This window comes from Pleurodeles waltl, chromosome 12, assembly GCF_031143425.1.
Source record: "Pleurodeles waltl isolate 20211129_DDA chromosome 12, aPleWal1.hap1.20221129, whole genome shotgun sequence".
In the NCBI taxonomy this organism is placed as follows: Eukaryota; Metazoa; Chordata; class Amphibia; order Caudata; family Salamandridae; genus Pleurodeles; species Pleurodeles waltl.
This window is the reverse complement of record NC_090451.1, coordinates 44269549-44292133: the sequence shown is the minus strand read 5'-3', so window position 1 is coordinate 44292133 and position 22585 is coordinate 44269549. Positions and strand designations below refer to the sequence as shown.

The 22585-nt window shown below is 46.2% G+C and overlaps 1 protein-coding gene across 3 annotated transcripts in view; it reads left to right on the top strand.

Annotated features, from left to right (window-relative positions):
- Positions 1 to 22585, top strand: part of EPS15L1 (epidermal growth factor receptor pathway substrate 15 like 1) — a 317440-nt gene that overhangs the window by 254335 nt on the left and 40520 nt on the right. The window contains exon 23 of one of the 3 annotated variants that reach the window (XM_069216519.1): positions 956 to 1296. The exons of the other annotated variants lie outside the window; for them this stretch is intronic. Coding sequence (XP_069072620.1) covers positions 956 to 961 — 6 coding nt within the window. The 3' untranslated portion in view covers positions 962 to 1296. Of the gene's footprint in view, positions 1 to 955; positions 1297 to 22585 lie in introns of those variants that run through there. 3 annotated transcript variants of the gene reach the window in all.

Below are 22585 nucleotides of genomic sequence, written 5' to 3'. Positions count from 1 at the left end.
CAAGTGCAATTATTATTTCCCGAAGTAAGATTTTTTTGATTGTGTGATTTAGCGAAAGATTCTTTTTGCTTTTCTTTATCATGGATTATGATAACTTTCGTGTCAGTGGCATATTTATTGGCTCTATAATTTTACAATTCACCTAAAACACTCAGTGATATTTCCTGTCTTCTTCATAGGATCTTTACGTAGAATTCTTTCAAAAGTGGTAGAAACTTTCATCTATACTAATAGTGGTGCTTCGTTGTGCATGCGATAACCGATCTCAGACTCTAAATTTCTTCTAAGTGTGGTATCTGAGAGCAAAGTCAACCGATTGGTAATGTTTTCTGTGTTTTATTCCCAAATATCACACTTTGTATTTCTTATGGATAAGGGTTTGAATCTCCATCTAAACTAACAGTGATATTTGCTGTCTTCTTTTCCATCTCTCTCATGTCAACTTTCTTCTAAAAATGATATCAAGTTTTTACCAGAACCAAGCAGTGGCACTTTCTGTCTTCTTTCCTACATCATGTCCTCTGCATTTCTGCCTCAAAAAGTGGTGTCAAGATAACATCCTAACCTTTCAGTGTTTCTTCCAGGCTACTTTACCTGCGGAAAGGATTTCAGTTAACTTTACTATGGGCATTTCACCACAACACTTGGAATATTTTCTTTATCATGTAGACTCCATTGAGGGACACATTAAGAATACAACAATTATTCGATTTCAAATTACATCCCTCTCTGCCGTTCTTCATTTTAAGTCCTTATGACTTTTCCTCCATTGGTGATTAAAAAGGTCTTTCAAACACTAAAGGGTATGAGGTATTACCTGTTCTCCATCGGGCTCTTTTGTGGTTCTTCAGTTTAAACCCTCCTGTTGAGCTTTTGCTGGTGCGGCTGTCAGCCAGTACTGATCTCTATCTAAATCTGCAGATATGCTGATCAGATCTTGTGTGTGTTCTTTTAGGAATGAACATTGATGTCGCTGGCCTGTTTGAGTATCCATGGTGGGGTACGCCTCAGTGGATATTTGCTGTTGTGCAACATTGCTTTCTTTCTCTCGGCTGGTGCAGACTGTCGTTTTGCATTGAGACTCAAGGGTGTGTCCGCTTCCTGTTCAGCGTGGCCTTCTGCGCTCCTGCAAGCTTCATCTGTCTGTGGTGTCAATGTGTTGTCTTACAATTTTAAACATGAGAAATGTACCTCGTCTTTGTTTCTAATATAAATCGTATATACAGTACTACTTTCTGATATCCTGTAAGGAAAGGTCCCAATGCACAAACAATAAACAAACTCAAGATCTAAGAACCAACATGTCATCTTATCTCGTTCAATGCCAAAAGGTTAATTTCCTTCATCATGCAGTACAAGACATTATTCTTTCATGGCCCAATTAACCATCGATGACCATTGCTATCATTCTGCTATTCAAAACATTATCCAAGCATGCCTCCTCTATAAAGTAGTGTTCACTCCTGTTACTTTAGAGCACATAATATTACATTAGCATGTCTCGACACAGGACTGGGACATTCTTGTCACCTTCCAGTACAATGTAGTTTACTTCATCATCCTAACGTCCATATCAAGTATGTTGGTAATTTAATCCATGTTGTAGCACAGAACCTCATCCTACATCATGTCCTAACTCGGATTCAATCTCAGGATTTTATAGTAGGTAATAATACATTATCATAGCATGCCCTGACTCAGGTTTACTCTCAGCATACTAAATTACTAAACTTAATCAAGCATACCCTGTTGAGGACTGAGGTTCCTTCCTGACATCATGCAGTAACCACAATGTCAGCACATGTTCAAGTTGGGCTTAAGGTTCATTCTGATCATGAAGCGCAAAGGATTTGCCCAGCGTGCCCTGATGCATGGCTTGGGCTCCTAGAAGTCAATTTGCAATACAAAATGTAGTCTGATGCTACAAAAAACTATGCCGCAACGTATTAAGTGGATTGGGTAACCTGTCAACGACAATAAGCTCCTCTTAACTCACACAATGCAACTTCGGTTCATGTATTTAACAGGATATGCACAAAGATGATTTATTATCATTTATATGAAATTCCTTTATAAAATTGTTGATATCTTTGACAATTTAAAGCTTCAGTAGGTTTATTTAACAATATATGCACAAAGATGTACAAGCTCACCCAGTTCCTATATATATCAGAAATATAATTTATGATCATTTATATGGATTTGTTTATTTTTTCTCTTGTATTATAATACATGATTCAGCTGGTCCCGACTCCAGGCTGACGTTCATTTCACCACCTTAAAGTACAGAACGTTGTCCAAAAATTCATTTGATTGATCTAATCTTTGATCAGTCAAATCTTAAAGTGCTAAGCATTATCTGAATGGGCCCAGTCTCAAGACTGACAACTAGCACCTTGCCTCACAAAATATTCTAGCATATCAGGCTTATTACTGAGATACATACCCTACATCTTGTAGCACAAACAGTCCTCCACGTGGGACTCCCAACAGAGGTTCATCCCCAACAACCTGCAGCACAAAGATCTTCCTTGGTAGACTCATGAAAAAGGTCCGTACCCAACATCTTATAACACAAAACATCCTCCTTGTTAGAATCATGAGAGAAGCCCAAACACGTCATCTTGCAGAAGTACATCATTCATGCCAGTCCCATGATAGAAGCCAATACACAACACTTAGCAGCACATCCTCCATGCCAGAGTTGTGATAGAAGTCCATACACTACATCCAGCAGCATGAAACATTCTCCTTGTTAGATTAATGAAAGATGCCCACACCCAGCACCGTGCAGCACAGAATTTCCTAGCATGCCAGGCTCAAGATTGAGATTGTATTCTGGAATTTGTAAGTATGGTGTCCTTGCCTGCATCCATCCGGGACTAGCGTCATTCCAGACATTGTGCAGTGTAAAGAATTAACCTGACATGCCTTGTGTAAGAGCTCAGGTTTATTCTGTTCATTCCAAGTCAGCAAACAGTTATTCTGCATCAGAGATACTGGTGTGAAGAACACTGTAGGAAGCTGGGTTCTGGTTCTATCTCTTCCCCCCCCCCCCCCCACACACACACACACACACACTGTGTCTGGTGTCAGTGTATTTTGGACGTTAGTACTCTGAGGTCCCGCTAATCAGGACCTTAGTGTCTGTGTTCTCTCCTCTAAATTCAGATACTGGTAAACCTTTACGCCCCACTATTGTCATACTGGTGCACCCATGTAAGTCCCTAGTATATGGTACTTAGGTACCCAGGGCATTGGTACACCAGGGGTCTCCATGAACCTATGGGAGCCCATGCAAACTGTGTCCACGGGCCTGCCATAGCAGCCTGTGTGAAATGGTGCATGCACCTTTCACTTTAGATATAAGGCTTGCCTTATATCATGGTCACCGAACCTGGACACTAAGTCGCCCCTCTGGTAGGTCCGTCAGCCCAAGTGCAGGGTGCATGTCCCTGAGTGTGAGGGTACCCCTCGTGAGCAAAGTACCCCTACAAACCACGGACTCTATTCCCTGGCCTTTGTAACTGCGGGGACGCCATCTTAAGGTATGTAGTGGATACTGGTCAACACAAGTGGTCCCAATACATAATGGCTTCTCCAAACCTAGGTATGTTTGGTATCCTGCAATTATGCCAATTCCAATGCTAGTTGCATGATCCCATGTACTCTGGGGGTTCCTTAGAGGGTCCCCCCAGTTCTGTATGTGCAACCTTACAGGGTCTGGCTGCCTTCCCACCCTGCTGCCGACCCCAGACCCTGTTCTGCTGTTCAGCTGATATGCCTAACTCAAGCAGGGGAAGGGAGAACAAAGGATGTCCTGCATGGATGAGGTGTGACCACCTTTTCCTTTGAAATAGATGTCTCTGGGCTGGGGTGGGGTGGCATTTGAGCACCACCAGACCTCTTTGAAGGGAATATTTGGTTTCCTCCTTGCATAATTAAGTTTGCACTAATTCAGGAGCCCTTGGTTCCTGCTCTGGTATGACACTACACAAAGGACAGAGGAGTGACCACCCCCGTGCAGCTTCTCCCCTAGGGTGGTGCACAGAGCTCTGCCAGGTGGCCGGTTGATTCTTGCATCTTGGAAACAAGGTGGACAGAGGCCCCTAGGAGCATCTGACTGGTTAGGCCTTGTAGATGACGCTCCTGACTCCCTCTGATAGGTGGGTCACTACAGAGAGTGACCCAACTCCCTCTTAGGGTTACTTAAAGGCTCCCCCAAAGATGGGTCCTCAGATTCGTCAAGCAAGACTCGTCAAGGAACTCTCTGCAAGAGATCGTCTGCTCCTGGCCTCTGGAACTGCTGCTGGTCTGCTTTTGGAACTGAAAAAAGACTGTATCCAGTTGGGAGGGCTCCCACTGCAACATTGTTTCTCCAGTTCATGCACGGTTTCTGCAACATCCATGGCTGTGCATCCTCTAGGATCACAAGGACTCTGCCTGTATCCAAGAAGCAAGCAGGAATCCCTTGGAGTGAAGGAGTCACTCACCTGCATCCACAGGCACCAGCGACTGGCTGGTGGATCCTGCTGTCCCATGGACAACGAACATTCTCTGCTCACAGGTGGTGGTTCCGTGGTGCTCTCCGGCGACAGTGGGCCCTTACTGCAGCCACTGGAACAGAACCCCTGTGCACCGCGACTGTTGCTGTTGCCAAGGTTTGTTGGCTCTTCCTCCAAGAGATCTTCAAGCTCCAAGAAACCCCAGCCTCCTGCACTCTGCAACTCCAAGATCAGCTTCCACTCTACAGCTATTGCGACATAGGACTTCTGTTTTGTTGTGCTGTTGAGGCTTCTCTGTGACTCCCTTTTCCGGTCAGCCCAAGCTGCTGCCACCCTTCAGACAGGTTTCTGCCCTTCTGCTGCTTAATCTGATCAAGCCCAGGAAGGCAGAATAAAGGATTTCCTCTGTGAAAGGGGGGTAACACCATCTCCCTTTGGAAATAGGTGTTACTGGCTTGGGAGGAGTGTAGCCTCCCCAAGCCACTGGTTTGCTTTGAAGGGCACATTTAGTTCCATCTGAGCATAAACCAGTCCACACAAAAGGGATCCCCAGTCCCTGCTCTGGCGCGAAACCGCTGTCCAACACCACCCCAGGGGTGGTGCTCAGAACTCCTCCAGAGGGTCCCTGGGTTCTGCCATTTTGTTTACAAGGTTGGCAGGGAACCCTGGGAGCATCCGAGTGGCCAGGCCAGGCAGGTGATTTCAGAGCCCCCTCCTGATAGGTGTTTACCTGGCTAGGTGACCAATCCCCCTTTCAGAGCTATTTAGAGTCTCTCTCTTGGAAGGGCCCTCAGATTCGACGTGCAAGACTCCAGCAGGAATCCTCTGCAACGTTTACTTCATCTTCTGGCCAGTGGAACTGCAACTGGACTTCACAGGAACCTACTATCTGCAGCTACAGTGATGAGATTGCTCTGCAACATTGTTTCTCCAGCTCTTTTCAGCAACTGCAACATTTCCCCAGCTGTACATCCTCCGAGGGCAGCAAGTCTTCATTCTGCACCAAAAACCTAGAAGGAATCTTCCTTCGAGTGAAGGAGTCACTCCCCTGTTTCGGCAGGCATCTGCTGCAACGACGACTGGCTGCTTAGATCTCCTCTTATATCGAGCTGTGTGGATCCTGCGTCATGGGTGGTGGCCCGGTGTCCTCTAGGTCCTCCCTGCCAGCTGCACAACTTTGGTGGAGGTAGGTCCTTGTCTTCCCACGTAGGAGAGTACCTCCGTGCGCCGTGTCTCTTGCAGCTGCCAAGGCTTGTTTGCATCTCCTCCAAGGAATCTTCAGGTGACGTGTAGCTCAAGTCCCCAGCACTCCTTCCTGTGAAGCACAGCCCTCTGTGTGGTTCTCTTGCGGCATGAGATCCTTTTCTGTAATGCTGCGTGAACTACTCCTGCGACTCCAGTGTCCCCGTCGAGTGGAACTCCTGTGGGTGCTGCCTCTGCTCCTGTGGACTCTCTGCTACGCAGAGGGTCCCCTACGGCTCCCCCTCCTGGGTTGAGTCCCCCTTGGCCTTGCGGGTCCCCGGCAGCACCACTTTTCCACTAACCAAGAGTTTGCCTTTGCCAAGGCTTGTTGGTGGGATTCCTGCACCAACACCCGTCTGCAATCTTTACTCCAGCGTGGGACATCTGCATCCATCAGTAACCTTCTCCGGCTCCAGGGCTGCAGTGCTGACCTGTTCTTCCTCATCATTGCCCAACTCCGGCAAGTACAGCTGGGTGGGTAGTAGCTCCTACTCCTCCTGGGCTCCACTGTGAATTTTGGACTTGGTCTCCTCTCTCCACAGTTCTTCTTCTCCAGGAATCCACTGCTGGTTTCTTGCAGTCTTGTTTGGGTTTCTTCTTTTTCTTATTTTCCTCCTTTTGGGTGGTTTGAGGAAATTCCAGTGATTTACTCCTGATTTTCTGGTCACTGGGGGTACTGCGTTACTTACCTCTGTGGTTTTCTAGTACTCCCAGTTCCCCTCTACATATTGGACTTACCTAGGTGGTTGTCCTCTGTTCGCATTACATGTTTTTTAGTATATGGTTTGGGCTCCCCCTAGGGTCACTATTGGTTATTGCTATTTGAACTGTTTTCCAACATTTTCTATGCCTATTATTGTTTACTTGTGTATATATTTAGTGTATTACTTACCTCCTATTTGAAGGGTTGCCCTTCTAGTATTTTGTGGTGTTGTGTTCCAAAAATAAAGTACCTTAATTTTTGTACAAACTGGTGTTTTGTTTCATTTGTATAAGTGTTGTGGACTACAGTGGTATTGCATGACCTTTGCATGTCTCCTAGATAAGCCTTGGCTCCTCATCCATAGCAACCTATAAAGAGCATGGCTTCTAGGCACTGCCTACACTTCACTAAGCGGGGATACCTGGACCTGGTATAAGGTTTAAGTATCTTTCGTACTCACTACACACCAGGCCAGCTTCCTACAGGGATGCCGACAACTACCAAGTCTTAAAAGAGTCCCTGATTAATGGGTTCGGGCTCACAACTGAGGAGCATAGAATTCAGTTCAGGGAAACACAGAAGGAGTCCTCGCAAGACTGGGTAGATTTTGTTGACTGTGCAGTTAAAGCTGTGGAAGGCTGGTTATATGGTAGTAATGTGTATGACTACGAAGGGCTGTACAATCTTAACATGAGAGAGCACATCCTAACAATTGTGTCTCTGACAAACTGCACCAATACCTGGTGGACCCTGATTTGACATCTCCCCAAGAACTGGGAAATAAGGCAGACAAATGGATTTGCACCAGGGTGAGTAAGAAAACTCACAGTGATAGTGGGTGTGACCAGAAGAAAAATAATACTCAAAGTCCCAAGAGAAAGATGGGGAGAAGCCTAAATATTTTTTTTTAAACTTCTTCAGGCCCTCAAAAATCTTTCCAAGAGGGTGTGGACTCAAGTCACTTCTCACCACAAAAGTGGGTACCAAGGTAAGAACTGGGATGCCACTAAGGCATGGTGCCATGACTGTAGGCAGACAAGTCACCAAACAAAGGACTCTGCCTGGCCTAAAAACAAACCCACTAACCAACCCCCAGAGGTTGCAAGTATAGCCATAGGGGATGCTTCCTCAGGTGAGGAGGTCTTCGTAGCCTTTAACTGGGAATGGGGCCAACAGGTGAGTTCGAGATTCCAGAGGGAAGTAAACACTTCCACCACCTACTGGTGAATGTAATCCCTGCCACTTCCCTGAGATACACCTGTGCCAGTCACACTGTTGTGGATAACAGGCGGGTGGTCCAGACCAGTATATCCCAGTAGAGACTGCCAGGGTAAGGATTATTCCAGGGGAAGTTACTTTTAGGCCTGTGGCCTCTGTGTCCAAAGAAATAGCTAGGTCTCTTAACTGTAGAAGGTGATTGTACCGACCTCCCCCTTGATTGTCTCCTTAGGAGGTTGATCAGAGCTCCAAAGAGGAGTTGGCCCAGTGCCATCCCTCTTCCAGGGAATCTGGAGGTATTGCCCCTGCAGTAGGTGCAAGTGGAACCCAGAAGAAAAAGAAAGGGAAAAAGTGTAGGAAGATTGGGCAGCTTTTAGCCAAAGTTACAGCGGACCCATGAGATTCTGCTTCAGTAGGAAATAACTCCAAAACTGTTCCTGCTAAAGCCCATCCTGACCCACAAGAAGTCCTAACTAGTCAGGCAACGGTTCAGTCTGGGTTGGTGGCTCCTCAGCTGACAGAAGAGAGAGTGGAAGAAGGGGCTTTGTTACAAGAGGTAGTGATCCCACACCCTCAAACAGCAGACAGGCACCCTGAATCCAAAGAGGCTTGTCATGTAGCGCCTTCACTTCTCAGTGAAGAGCTAAAAGTGTGGTTCTGGGCACTGATAGCTGTCAGTGGCCTATGCTGAGTGTTAGCCTTTATTGCTCCACTATCCCTGGCTTGTGGGTCCAGCCCCATGCCAAATAGCAAAGTGGGCTACCTGACCTTTTTGGTCATGGTGGGGTTACGCCCCTTGTGAGGGTAACCTCTTGGGTTAAGTTAGGCTAAACTAACCCTGGCTAAAGTAGGGTTAGCAGACCTTGACACCTCTCATCCACAGAAAGGAGGAGGGAAAAAAACTAGTCTACTGACTGGGGGTCTTGAAAGTGTTGCTGTGGCTCACCTTCCCAGTGGAAGTGACCTGTACAGTAGGATGTAAGGCAGAGTAGGCCCTACAAGCAGGCAGCCTGCTCCCCTATTCTTTCTTGCCTAACAGACCAGGAAGGCTCCCCCAGATTTGGCTTACTCTCCCAGCCTGTTGGCTTTTGGGGTGAGAGGGGGGTGATTATGTAGGAAGCTGGGTTCTGGTTGTGGTATCCCCCACTTTTTTGCCTGGTGTCTGTGTTTTGGACTGTAGTACACTGATATCCTGTTAATCAGGACCCCAGAGTCTGTGCTCTCTCCTCTAAAATTGGTTGCGGTAAACCTTTACACCATACAATTGGCATACTGGTGCACCCATGTAAGTCCCTAGTATATGGTACTTGGGTACCTAGGGCATTGATACACCAGGGGTCTTCCAGTGGCCGCAGTATGTATTATGCCAAACACAGGAGCCTGTGCAAACTGTGTCTGAAGGCCTGCCATGCAGCCTGCGTGAAATGGTGCATGTGCCTTTCATTTCAGATATACTATCACAATCAATGCACTTGGACACTGTAAGTCACCCCTATGGTAGGCCCTTCAGCCCAAGGGCAGGGTGCAAGTCCCTACGTGTGAGGGTACCCCTGCATGAGCAAAGTGCCCCTACAAACCCCAGACCCATTCCCTGGGTTTTGTAAGTGCGGGGAAGCAATCTTAAGGTTTGTAGTGGACACTGGTCAACACGAGCGTTCCAACTATATAATGGTTTCTACAAACCTAGGCATGTTTGGTATCAAATGTGTTGGAATCTTCCAACTATACCAATTCCAGTGAGGATCCATCAGTTCTGCCTGTACAGCCTAACGGGATCTGGCTGAAGGCCCACGCTGCTGCCAATTCCAGACACTGTTCTGTTCTCCTGTTGATGAGCCTAACTCAAGCAGGGGAATGCAGAACAAAGGATTTCATGCAAGGGAGAAGTGTGACCACCTCTGTGACCACCTCTCCCTTTTAAATAGGTGTCGCTGGGGTGGGGGTGGCCTCTGAGCACCACCAGACTGCTTTGAAGGGCACATTTGGTGCCCTCCTTGCATAATCTGGTTTGTATCAGTTCAGGATCCCCTGGTTCCCGTTCTGGCACGAAATTACACAAAGAACGGGGGAGTGACCCTTGGGAGGTGTACAGAGCTCTGCCAGGTGGCTGGTTGATTCTGCAATCTTGGAAACAAGGTGAGCAAAGACCCCTGGGAGCACCTGACTGGTTAGGCCAGGTAGATGACGTCCCAGACCCCGTCTGATAGGTGGGTCACTACAGAGAGTGACCAAACCCCTTTTAGGGTTACTTGAGGGCTCCCCTAAGGGTGGGTCCTCAGATTCATCGAGCAAGACTTTTTAAGGAACATTCTGCAAGCCATCTCCTGGTTCTGGCCTATGGTGCTGGTTTGCTTTTGGAACTGAACCAAGACGGTATCCTGCTGGGAGGTTTCCCACTGCAACATTGTTTCTCCAGCCTCTTCCAGGGTCACAAGGACTCTGCCTGTATCCAAGAACCAAGAAGGAATCTGCCTTAGAATGAAGGAGTCACTCTCCTGCATCCACAGGCACCTCAGGATGACAATGACCGGCTGGTGGATCCTGGAGTCCCACTGACAATGAGAAGGCTCTGCTAGCAGGTGGTGGTTCTGTGGTCCTCTCCGGGTCCAACTTGTCTTATGACCAACTTGGGAGATGGTGGACCCTTGCTACAGCCACTGGAATGGAACCCCTGTGCACTGCTATTGTTGCTCTTGCCCAGGCCTGTTAACTCTTCCTCCAAGACATCTTCGAGCTCCAAGAAGCCCCAGCCTCCAGCACAGTGCAACTCCAAGATCAGCTTCCCCTCTGAAGCTCCTGGGATGTGGGACTCCTGTTTTGTTGTGCTGCTGAGGCCTCTCTCTGACTCCCTGTGCCTGCTGCCAGTGGGTCACTCATGGGAGCTCCTCCGACTCCAGCTGTCTTTCCTTCCTGCTGAAGGCCTGCCCTGACTCCCCTTCAAGGGTTGAGTCACTAGGACTTTGCTGGTCCTCCAAAACCTGCAATCTTCCTTGCATCAGCTATTTGCATTTGTTGGTACTGCTGGCCACTGACCCTCCTGCAGTCTGGCGAGCGACGTGGGACAGCTCGTGAGTGACTCCAAGGATCTCCTGCATCCCACTGGACTCCGTAGCTGGACTTCTTCCTTCACTGTCCTGCAGGAAGTTCATTAACAAAATGGTGGGCATTGCCTACCTGTATATCTCTGAGTGGTCTGCACACTGTCCCCTTCTTTTTCAGGTTCCTCATGTCCGGAATCCACCGTTTGGTTCCCTGATCTGGTCCACCGGTCGCAACAGCAGCTGGACTTTCGAGGTTTCCATTTCCTTCAACAAGTTTCCAACACCACTTCACCCCTATGCATCTAGGCTTCCTGGTGTAGGCACTCTGGTCTTCTGGGTACCCACGAGTGGGGTCACTCTCCAACCCTTTTCGTGCAAACTAGTTTCCTTAGGGTCTACTGGGAAGGGTCTTGAATCAGTAAAAATCCAACCGTGATGGTCCTGTGTTAGCCAATGGGACACCTGGATCTATTACAACTCTGCACCCAGGCACCTGTGGGATTTCTTGTACTTCTGGTAATTTCCTGCACCACCAGCCCCTGGGATCCTAACACACTTACCTTGGTTGGGCACCTTCATTCTTATGCCACTTTCTTAGTATATGATTTGGCCCCCACATAGGGCCCCATGTGTTTCTATGCTTTTCTTGCTTGTTGCTAAGTGTGTATTTTGTGTGTTGATATCTCCAAGTGGAGATATACCAATGTTAGTATAGGCTTAGTGTTCTAATAAAGAGTACTTTATTTTTGCAACAGCTGGTGTGGTTCTTTCCAGTTGAATGACTTTTGTGGTACTGCAAGTGCTTTACATTCTTTCTGGATAAGATTTAGCTGCTCACCTCCGCTACTCTTAGAGAGCTTTTTTCTACCTGGACACCTATTCACTATCGCTAAGGGATGCCTGGACTCAGTATAGAGTGCCACACCATAGGTGTACACCATAAACTGAGCCAGCTTTCTACAAACACGAGCTGTATTTTTCAAGAAGCCTTAGCGGAAGTGCATAACTAATGTGTCTGCCTCTTCATCAATTTATTTAAACTCAAAGTTTAATGTAAAAACTTGGATTCTGTGAAACACAATAATTGAATTACAAAAGCAGCAACACTACCATTTTATTGAATGTCATTTAACATTTAAATTCATTAAAATCGGAGTATATGACATGAAATTAGTTACTACTAATTGATTTATAGTGGAGTAAGTTTGAAGACCATGACCTTTAGCTCATGATACATTTTTCATAAAATTAGTGACCAGCAGTAGTGAATGTGAGAGTCTCTTTTCCCCTCCTTCTTCTCAGCCTCCAGTCAGTCACATCTTTTCAACATAGCCTATCTGTTTTCTAAAATAAATGCCTGGCATGCCAGTATTAAATTATAGATCACTTCATTACATTGTTTCTTTCGAGAGATGTATTTGTGTAGCCCAATAAGGCATTGTTTGGAACAGGTAATAATAAACATTTTTTAAAGACCTCTCCCCACAAGCAGATAGAATGGTCATTAGCTTTAATAAAAAAACAACCCACATAAAGTTGACTGCTGGCACAGGACTCCTCCAAGCTCCTCTCGGCCTCCGCTCAGGTACTGTTCTTTCCAATATAGTAGTCCCACAAGCAGGAGTGTAAACAACTGGATAGAAGACAAAACATAACACATCTTCCCTTTTGCAAACAATCAAATAAATGGACAACATCAAGCAAACACTCTACGTAAAATTTGGAAGAAAAAAAGTGAAATTAGGATACAATTGGTACTACCAACCAGACTGCCCAGTAACTATGCCTCCAATTTAAGAGTAGGAGGACACACCATTTGATCATCCAAACTATCTTCTGCTCTTGCTTTCCCAGTCCTCCCTGTATGCACCAACAATGTTCACAACTTCTATGAGCAGTGCGCCCTTTGACTTATAAAACCATAAAGACCGTGTTCAAATTAGCCCAACCTTTCTTAATCTAACCAAGGAGTTTAACTTCAATCAGATCCCCCAAGCCTACATTGTTGTTTTTGACACTGTACGATCAATGAAAACTTTTCAGGGTGCACATCTGCCTTGCCCATATCCCCACTCCCTTTTCACCCCATTTCCTCATCCATCAGGGATGAAAGCATGGTAAGTCGATTACCAGCGCTTTGCTATTCCTTTTGCTTTACAGATACCCTTACATACATTCATACATATAACACAAAAGTTAAAATCCATGGATCATTGTAGAGTACTTTTGTGCACCCATACATAGCTTACAAAAGAGGTACTTTCAGAGGAAGAGTCCACTTAACATACACTCCAATCAACTAATTCATTCACTTAACCAGTTCATTGGTATGAGGATGATAGAACGACAGTCTTAGAAGACACACAAGACTATTGCAGCAATTCTTGCATCTCTCTTGACACAGATTGCACTGTTCTACGATGTTGTACCTCTTTGAGAAACCAATGCTGAGTTAAAACAGCAGTGAAAAAAATGACATTTGATATTTGGATTATGTACAAAACGTCTCCCAATCCACTTGGTATAGAAATCTGCTAGAATAATATCAAAATTGTATGCGCTTGTCAACACAAGAAATGGGCCCAACAAAAATCAGTAATAAACGTTTTCCAGGATTCCCAAGCATCTGGGCATGGGCAAGTCCTACACTGCACATGCTTATCACTATTTCTGTAAACCATACAGTTCTCTACTTTAATTTACTCATACTTATCCAGTGGGGCCCACCGATAGTGCTCCGTAAACCTGTTCTTATAAAAGATGAAACTCCACCTGACCCCACAGGCTCAGATTTTCAGATCTTAAAATAATTCAGCCGGAAATGTCTCCAAAAAAGATCAGTTGTGCCAAAATATAAAATAATTTAGCAAAAATGTACTTTTAGAATGAATATACACTTGGTAACAATGCACACTCATAAGGATGAAACAAACAGCCTAAGCTGGTGCTAAGTCCTCTAACACATCACAGTTGTAGAAATAAATGCTGATAAATAGATTCTGCAAACACCATCAATACGGGAAACATTACTTAGGGGGTCATTCCGACCCCGGCGGTCAAGGACCGCCGGGGCCGGGGTCGGGGTCGGTGGGAGCACCGCCAATAGGCTGGCGGTGCCCCGCGGGGCATTCTGACCGCGGCGGTTTGGCCGCGGTCAGAACAGGAAAACTGGCGGTGTTCCGCCGGTTTTCCGCTGCCCTGGGAATCCCCCATGGCGGCGCAGCTTGCTGCGCCGCCATGGGGGATTCCGACCCCCTCACCGCCATCCTGTTCCTGGCGGTTCCAACCGCCAGGAACAGGATGGCGGTGAGGGGTGTCGTGGGGCCCCCGTAAGAGGGCCCCACTTTGTATTTCAGTGTCTGCTTTGCAGACACTGAAATACGCGACGGGTGCCACTGCACCCGTCGCACATCCTCCACTCCGCCGGCTCCATTCGGAGCCGGCATCCTCATGGAGGGGTGTTTCCCACTGGGCTGGCGGGCGGCCTTTTGGCGGTCGCCCGCCAGCCCAGTGGGAAACCCAGAATACCTGCGGCGGTCTTTTGACCGCGCAGCGGTATTCTGGCTGTTCCCTCCAGGCGGGCGGCTCCCGCCGCCCCCCGGGGTCAGAATGACCCCCTTAATGTTATACAAATGCTGTGGTGGATGACCTGTGTCCAAAGTATGACTTATGAAAACAAATGCAATTCAGGCCTTTTGGAGTGGGAATTTTACATTCAGAGACATATGAGCTTACAAGCAGGTAACAGAATTCACAGAACTTTGTAGGCATTTTGCTCGTGTATAGGCACTTCTGCCTTTTACACCTTTAATATCTACTGCATATGTCATACATGCAAAAAATGTGCTCTTGCTATGGACAGACCTCATGGTTTTGTTAAAGATAGTTTTATAATGGGGTGTACATTTCAAAATAGTCCAACAAAGTCACTGCTCATAAGACTCACTCTGATCTGTTCCTATTGAAACTATATATATATTATCATATATATATATATGTATTGTTCAATGGCATCTGTAGCTGCAGATACACATGCTATGCATAGCTCTTCCGACATCTAGTGTTGGGCTCGGAGTGTTACAAGTTGTTTTTCTTTGAAGAAGTCTTTTCGGAGTCACGGGATCAAGTGAATCCTCCTCTCGGTTACAGTGCGCATGGGCATCAACTCCATTGTTAGATTGTTTTCTTTCTGCTGTCGGGTTCGGACGTGATTCCTCTCACTCCAAGGTTTTGAATCAGACCACCTTAGAAAACCCATTTAGTTGTCTGTATTTTTTCGTTCGCGTTTCCCTTCTAGCATCGAACCGGTAGTACAGTCGGAATCTTTTTTTCATCCTTCGGGGCGCGTGCGCCCAACTCGGGCCTCCTGTGTGGAAAGCCTGATGGATCGGACTCTATTTCGATTTTGCCCTCTGTGCCACGCGAAGTACCCATATACAGACCAACATCTGGTTTGTAATTTGTGCCTTTCTCCGGACCATTGAGAGGAAGATTGCAAAGCCTGTTGATCGTTTCGATCGAAGAAGACCTTGAGAGATCGCATGGCCCGAAGACTAGAAATGGCGTTGAAAAGCACTGAAAATCTCAACATCATGAAGGAAGAGCAGACGCAGACAGCAGTCTCCATCTGAGACAACGACTCCGAGCAAGAATCGGAATATGATAGACCCATCACGGCTGCCCAGCATGTGAGTACGTCTGCCCCTACGCCCACATATAAAAAACAGCCGAAGGCCTTGGGTACACCACTGCCGGAAGGCCATGGTTTGACCCGAAAAAAAGTCTGTCGGCGACCGACCTTCCGGATCGGCGCTGAAAAAGGCCACTCCTCTGTCCACTTCTGAGTCGAGCAAGTCGGCTAAAACTTCCACCTCGGACTCCTCCTCACTCTTTACAGCTTTCTTTTTCACCTCACAATAGTCCACCACCATTGCCTTCTCCTACACACTTATTACACTCGCATGGAGATACAGTGGACCCATGGGATCTCTATGACCCTGATCCCATTCCAGATAATGATCCTGATCTATACCCCTCCAAACCTTCTCCACCAGAAGACGCTACTGCCTACACTCAGGTAGTCTCTAGGGCAGCTGCTTATCATGGGGGTGCCTATGCACTTTGAACTCCTGGAAGAGGATTTTTTTATTCAACACTGTGTCTTCCACTCACTCCAGATACCAGTGTCTCCCAATGTCGCCGGGAATGGTTAAACATGCTGAACAAATTTTTAGTGAACCTGTCAAAGCTAGAGTCATTACCCCTAGAATCGACAAAAAATCTAAACCTGCCCCTACAGACCCAGACTACATCACACATCGGGTTCCACCGGACTCAGTGGTAGTCAGCGCGGCTAGAAAAAAAGCTAACAGACAGTCATCAGGAGATGCTCCTCCTCCTGGTAAGGAAAGTAGAAAATATGATGCTGCTGGCAATAGAGTAGCCACGCAAGCGGCTAACCAATGGAGAATTACCAATTCTCAAGCACTTCTGGCCAGACACGAAAGAGCCCATTGGGATGAGATGCAAGAATTTATACAGCACCTCCCAAAAGAGCATCCAAAAAGGGCACAACAGGTGGTAGAAGAGGAACAGGCTATAAGTAATAACCAGATAAGGTCTGCCCTCAATGCTGTTGATACAGCCCGCAAGGAGCATCAACACTGCCATTACAATTAGAAGGCATGCATGGCTACGCTCCCCTGGTTTTAAACCAGAAATTCAACAGGCAGTACTTACTATGCCTTTTGATATGAAACATTTATTTGGCCCTGAAGTAAACACCACTATAGAAAAACTGAGAAAAGACTCAGATACTGCAAAGGTAATGGGGCATTATATACCACACCATTTAGAGACTCCTTTCGCAGACCACAATTTGGAGGAGGATTTAAGCCACAATCCTCTGACGCTTCTACCTACCAGACAAAGCAGGGACAACAAACTCAGTATCAAAGAGGGGGATTTAGAGGGTCCTACAGAGGACAATATTTCAGGAACAGAGGCAAGTTCCAAGCCTCAAAACAAGCCACTACACCATCTAAGCAGTAACTTCCTTCCCACCTCTCCACTCCACACATCTCCTGTGGGGGTAAGACTACAGCAGTTCCACTCTCATTGGCAAAATATCACCACAGACAATTGGGTGTTACCAATTATCTGCAATGGCTATTGCCTAGAATTAATCTCCATCCCTCCAAACATTCCAACACATTACCTCAAATTGTCCCCAGAGCACAACGTTCTGCTGCTACAAGGGGTACAATCTCTACTATTAAAAAAAGCAATAGAATTGGTTCCACATTCTCAACATGGAACAGGAGTATACTCACTATACTTCCTCATTCCCAAAAAAAGATGGCACCCTCAGGCCTATCTTGGACCTCAGGCCTGTCAATCTATACATCCTGTCAGAACATTTTCACATGGTAACTCTGCAGGATGTCATTCCACTACTACAAAAACTAGATTACAGGACTGCTTTAGACCTCAAAGATGCTTATTTCCATATACCCATCCATCCAGCTCACAGAAAATACCTTATGAGATCAAAGTTTTGCCATTCGGCATAACAACAGCTCCAAGAGTGTTCACAAAATGTCTAGCAGTAGTAGCAGCCTACTTAAGAAGACAACACATTCACGTCTTTCCATATCTAGATGATTGGCTAATAAAATCAAACAATTTTACACAATGCCAACAACACACTCAATATGTGATAGTAACCCTGCATACACTACGTGTAGGACGTTGGCTCTGTATATAGTATCTCAAAGTGAGAGGTAGCGTGCACAGAGTCCAAGGGTTCCCCTTAGAGGTTGATAGTGGCAAAATTAGATAATTCTAATGGTCTATTTTGTGGTAGTGTGGTCGAGCAGTAGGCTTATTAGAGGGTAGTGTTAAGCATTTGTTGTATACACGCAGGCAAAAAATGAGGAACACACACTCAAAGACAACTCCAGGCCAATAGTTTTTATATAGAAAAATATAATTTTCTTAATTTATTTTAGAACCACAAGATTCAAGATTTGCGGTAAGTACATACAATGCAAGGTACTTCACACAGGTAAGTATAGAACTTGGATTCAAAGCAATAGTACACACAGTTTAGATTAAAATGGCAATAAGCTATTTTAAAAGTGGACACTGCAAAAATCAACAGTTCCTGGGGAGGTAAGTTTGGTTAAGTTTCTCAGGTAACTAAAGCACTTACACAGTCAGTCTCCTGGGCATAGCAGCCCACCTTTCGGGGTTCAAGGCAATCCCAAAGCCACCGCACCACTAACACAGTGCCGGTCAGGTGCAGAGGTCAAAGGAGGGCCCAAAACACATAGGCGCCTATGAAGAACAGGGATGCTCTGGTTCCAGTCTGCAGCAGTTAAGTACCTGTGTCTTTGGGGAGCAGACCAGGGGGTTTTTGTAGAGCATTGGGGGGGACACAAACAGGCACACAAAACATACCCTCAGCAGCACAGCGGCGGCCGGGTGCAGTGTGCAAAGTAGGCATCTAGTTTGCTATAGGAAGCAATGGAGGGACCTGGGAGTCACTTAGGCGATGCAGGCAGGGCACAGGGGGGCTTCTCAGGCCAGCCACCGACTGGGCTAGGAAGAGGGCCGCCTGCTGGTCACTCCTACACTGGTAGGTGGTTCCTATCGGTCCTGGGGGCAGCGGCTGCAGTGCTTGGTCCAAGCGTCAGGTTCCTTTTTACCAGGCAGACACGGTCAGGGGGAGCCTCTGGATCCTCTCTGCAGGCATCGCTGTGGGGTGCAGGGGGGTCGACTCAGGGTAGTCACCTGGGAGTCCTTTCCGCAGTGTTTGTTCTCTGGAGCTTGAGCTGGGGGCGTCGGGTGCAGAGTGGGAAGTCTCATGCTTCGGGCAGAAAGAGAGAGTTCTTTGAAAGTTGCTTAAAAGATGCATAGTTGTTGCAGTTTTTGAACAGTGCTGCTGTTCTCTGGAGTTTCTTGGCCCTTCGGGTTCAGGGCAGTCCTCTGAGTCCTCAAAGGTCGTTGGTCCCTGTCGGATGTGTTGCTGTGCAGGTTCTTTGAGTCTGGAGACAGGCCAGTAGGGCTGGGGCCAAGTCAGTCGTCGTCTCCGTCATGTCTGCGGGCGTTTCAGGTCAGCAGTCCTTCTTCTTTCTTCAGGTTGCAGGAATCTGATTTCCTGGGTTCAGGGTCACCCCTAAATACTGAATTTGGAGGGCTGTTTAGGTCTGGGGGGCAGTAGCCAATGGCTACTGTCCTGGAGGGTGGCTACACCCTCTTTGTGCTTCCTCCCAGAGGGGAGGGGGGTCACATTCCTATTCCTATTGGGGGAATCCTCCAATCTCAAGATGGAGGATTTCTAAAGGCAGGAGTCACCTCAGCTCAGGGCACCTTAGGGCTGTCCTGACTGGTGGGTGGCTCCTCCTTGTTTTCCTCATTATCTTCTCCAGCCTTGCCACCAAACGTGGGGGCAGTGGACGGAGGGGCAGCTGACTGGGATGTCCAGGGGGGCTGTAACAAAAGGCGTGAGCCTTTGAGGCTCTCCACCAGGTGTTACAGTTCCTGCAGGGGGAGGTGAGATGCCCCTCCACCCGGTGCAGGCTTTGTTTCTGCCCTCAGAGAGCACAAAGGCTCTCACCCCATGGGGTCAGAAACTCGTCTCAGTGGCAGGCTGGCATAGACCAGTCAGTCCTGCACTGAAGGATTGGGTAAAATACAGGGGGCATTCTAAGAAGCCCTCTGTGTGCATTTCTTTTTAAATAAATCCAGCACTGGCATCAGTGTGGGTTTATTATTCTGAGAAGTTTGACACCAAACTTCCCAGTATTCAGTGTAGCAATTATGGAGCTGTGGAGTTCGTTTTGACAAACTCCCAGACCATTTACTTAATATGGCCACAATGTACTTACAATGTCTGAGAATAGACTTGGACACTGTAGGGGCATATTGCTCATGCAGCTATGCCCTCGCCTGTGATATAGTGCACTCTGCCTTAGGGCTGTAGGGCCTGCTAGAGGGGTGACTTACCTATGCCACAGGCAGTATTTTGTGTGCATGGCACCCTGAGGGGGGTGCCATGTCGACTTTGCCTTTTCTCCCCACCAACACACTCAGTCTGCAATGGCAGTGTGCATGTGTTAGGTGAGGTACCACTGGTACCTTTTACAAGGGACTTACCTGGGGGCCAGGGTTGTGCCAATTGTGGAAACAATTATACATTTTTAGTCAAAGAACACTGGTGCTGGGGCCTGGTTAGCAGGGTCCCAGAACACTTCTCAGTCAAGTCAGCATCAATATCAGGCAAAAAGTGGGGGGTAACTGCAACAGGGAGCCATTTTCCTACACAAGGGTTCACTCTCAATTACCAAAAATCACACCTTCAACCAGCACAAATACAACCTTACCTAGGTGCTATTCTAAACACTCAAAAAGCCCTAGCAGATCCAAATACAGAAAATATCAAGCTTTCCAAAGTCTCACCCCACACATACAGCCAAATCAACAATATACTGTAAGATTTATCATGAAAATTCTAGGGATGATGGCATCTTGCATAGCCATAGTTCCACATGCAAGACCATACATGAGGCCCTTACAGCAGTGCCTTGCACAACAATGGTCTCAGGCACATGGTCAACTTCAAGATCTAGTGTTGATGAACCGGGAAACACATATCTCCCTTCAATTGTGGAATCTCAGGAATGGGCGGTCATTTCAAGACCCTGTGCCTCAGACCATAATCAGACACATCAATGTTAGGATGGGGAGCTCATCTCAACAATACCAAAAATAACAACTTCACATAAATCACCTCAAATTATTAGCTGTATTTCTTGCTCTAAAAGCGTTTCAACCTCTTCTCAAACAGAAGACTGTTCTAATAAAAACAGACAACATGACAACCATGTATTACCTCAACAAACATCATCTCAACTATCCCTACTAGCCCAAACAATATGGAAATTTGCAATTCACAATCACATTCATCTATTAGCACAATGCATTCCAGGGATAGACAATCAGCTGGCAGATCTCCTAAGCAGGAATCACCAACAAACTCAGGAATGGGAGATTCACTCCCAAGTACTTCAAAAGTACTTTCAAAAGTGGGGGATACCAGAAATAGACCCATTCGCAACAAGGAAAACGCAAAATGCCAAAACTTCACATCCAGACACCCACACCCCTATGCAAGGGCAATGCTCTGTGGATCAATTGGTCAGGGATATTTGCTTATGCTTTCCCCCCTCTCTCACTCCTTCCCTTTCTGGTCAGCAAACTATGTCAAACATCACTCACCATGATACTCATAGCCCCAACGTGGGCACGTCAGCATTGGTATACAACACTCCTAGACCTGTCTGTAGTACCTCATTCTAAACTCCCAATCAGACCAGATTTGTTAACACAGAACACAGGTCAAATCTGGCACCCAAACCCCAGTGCTCTCAATCTAGCGATTTGGCTCCTAAAGTCATAGAATTTGGTTACCTAAGGCTTCCATCAGAATGTATGGAAGTAATTAAACAAGCACGTAAACCTACTACTAGGCAATGTTACACAAACGAGTAGAACAGATTTGTCTACTACTGTCAATCTAAAAACACTGATGCACTTACAGCATCTATACAAGATATTGTATGCTATTTACTTCATTTGCAGAAATCAAATTTAGCTCTCTCATCCATCACAATCCACCTTACTGCAATATCTGCTTACTTACAAACTATTCAGCACACTTCTCTATTCAGAGTTCCTGTTATTAAAGCCTTCATGGAAGGATTAAAATGCATTATTCCACCCAGAACACCACCCGTTCCTTCTTGGAATTTAAATATCGTACTTACCAGACTCATGGGCCCACCTTTTGAACCGATGCGCTCTTGTCAAATTCAATTTTTAACATGGAAGGTTGCCTTCCTTGTAGCTATTACTTCTTTAAGAAGAGTTAGTGAAATACAAGCATTCACTCTTGAAGAACCTTTTTTCGAAGTACACAAACATAAGGTTGTACTTAGAACAAGTCCAAAATTTCTACCAAAAGTAGGATCTCCTTTCCACATCAACCAAACAGTGGAATTGCCAGTCGTCTTTCCACAGCCAGACTCTGTGTCAGAAAGAGCTCTTCATACTCTAGATCTCAAAAGAGCTCTTATGTATTATATAGACAGAACTAAAGATTTTCTAAAAACAAAGCAACTTTTTGTTGCTTTTCAACAACCACATAAAGGCAGTCCTATATCAAAACAAGGATTAGCAAGATGGATTGGTAGATGCATGCAAACATGCTATATCAAAGCAAAAAGACAACTTTTAATCACTCCTAAAGCACATTCTACAAGAAAGAAAGGTGCGTCAATGGCATTTTTAGGAAACATACCAATGGCTGATATATGTAAAGCAGCTACATGGTCAACTCCTCATACATTTAAAAAACACTACTGTGTTGATACTCTTTCACAGCAACAAGCAACTGCAGGTCAGGCTGTCTTAAGAACACTATTTCAAACAACTTCAACTCCTACAGGCTAGCCACTGCTATTTTTGGGAGGACTAACTGCTTTGTAGTCTATGCATAGCATGTGTATCTGCAGCTGCACATGCCATTGAACAGAAAATGTCACTTACCCAGTGTACATCTGTTTTTTGCACATATGTAGATACATTTACATTTGCATGGACATCTCTTTATATTCTTCTACTTTGTCACTCCTTCCTTCACCCTTTGCGGGAAAACAATCTAACAATGGAGTCGATGCCCATGCGCACTGTAACCGAGAGGAGGAGTAACTCTATCCCGTGACTCCGAAAAGACTTCTTCGAAGAAAAATAACTTGTAACACTCTGAGCACAACACTAGATGTCGAAAGAGCTATGCATAGCATGTGAATCTG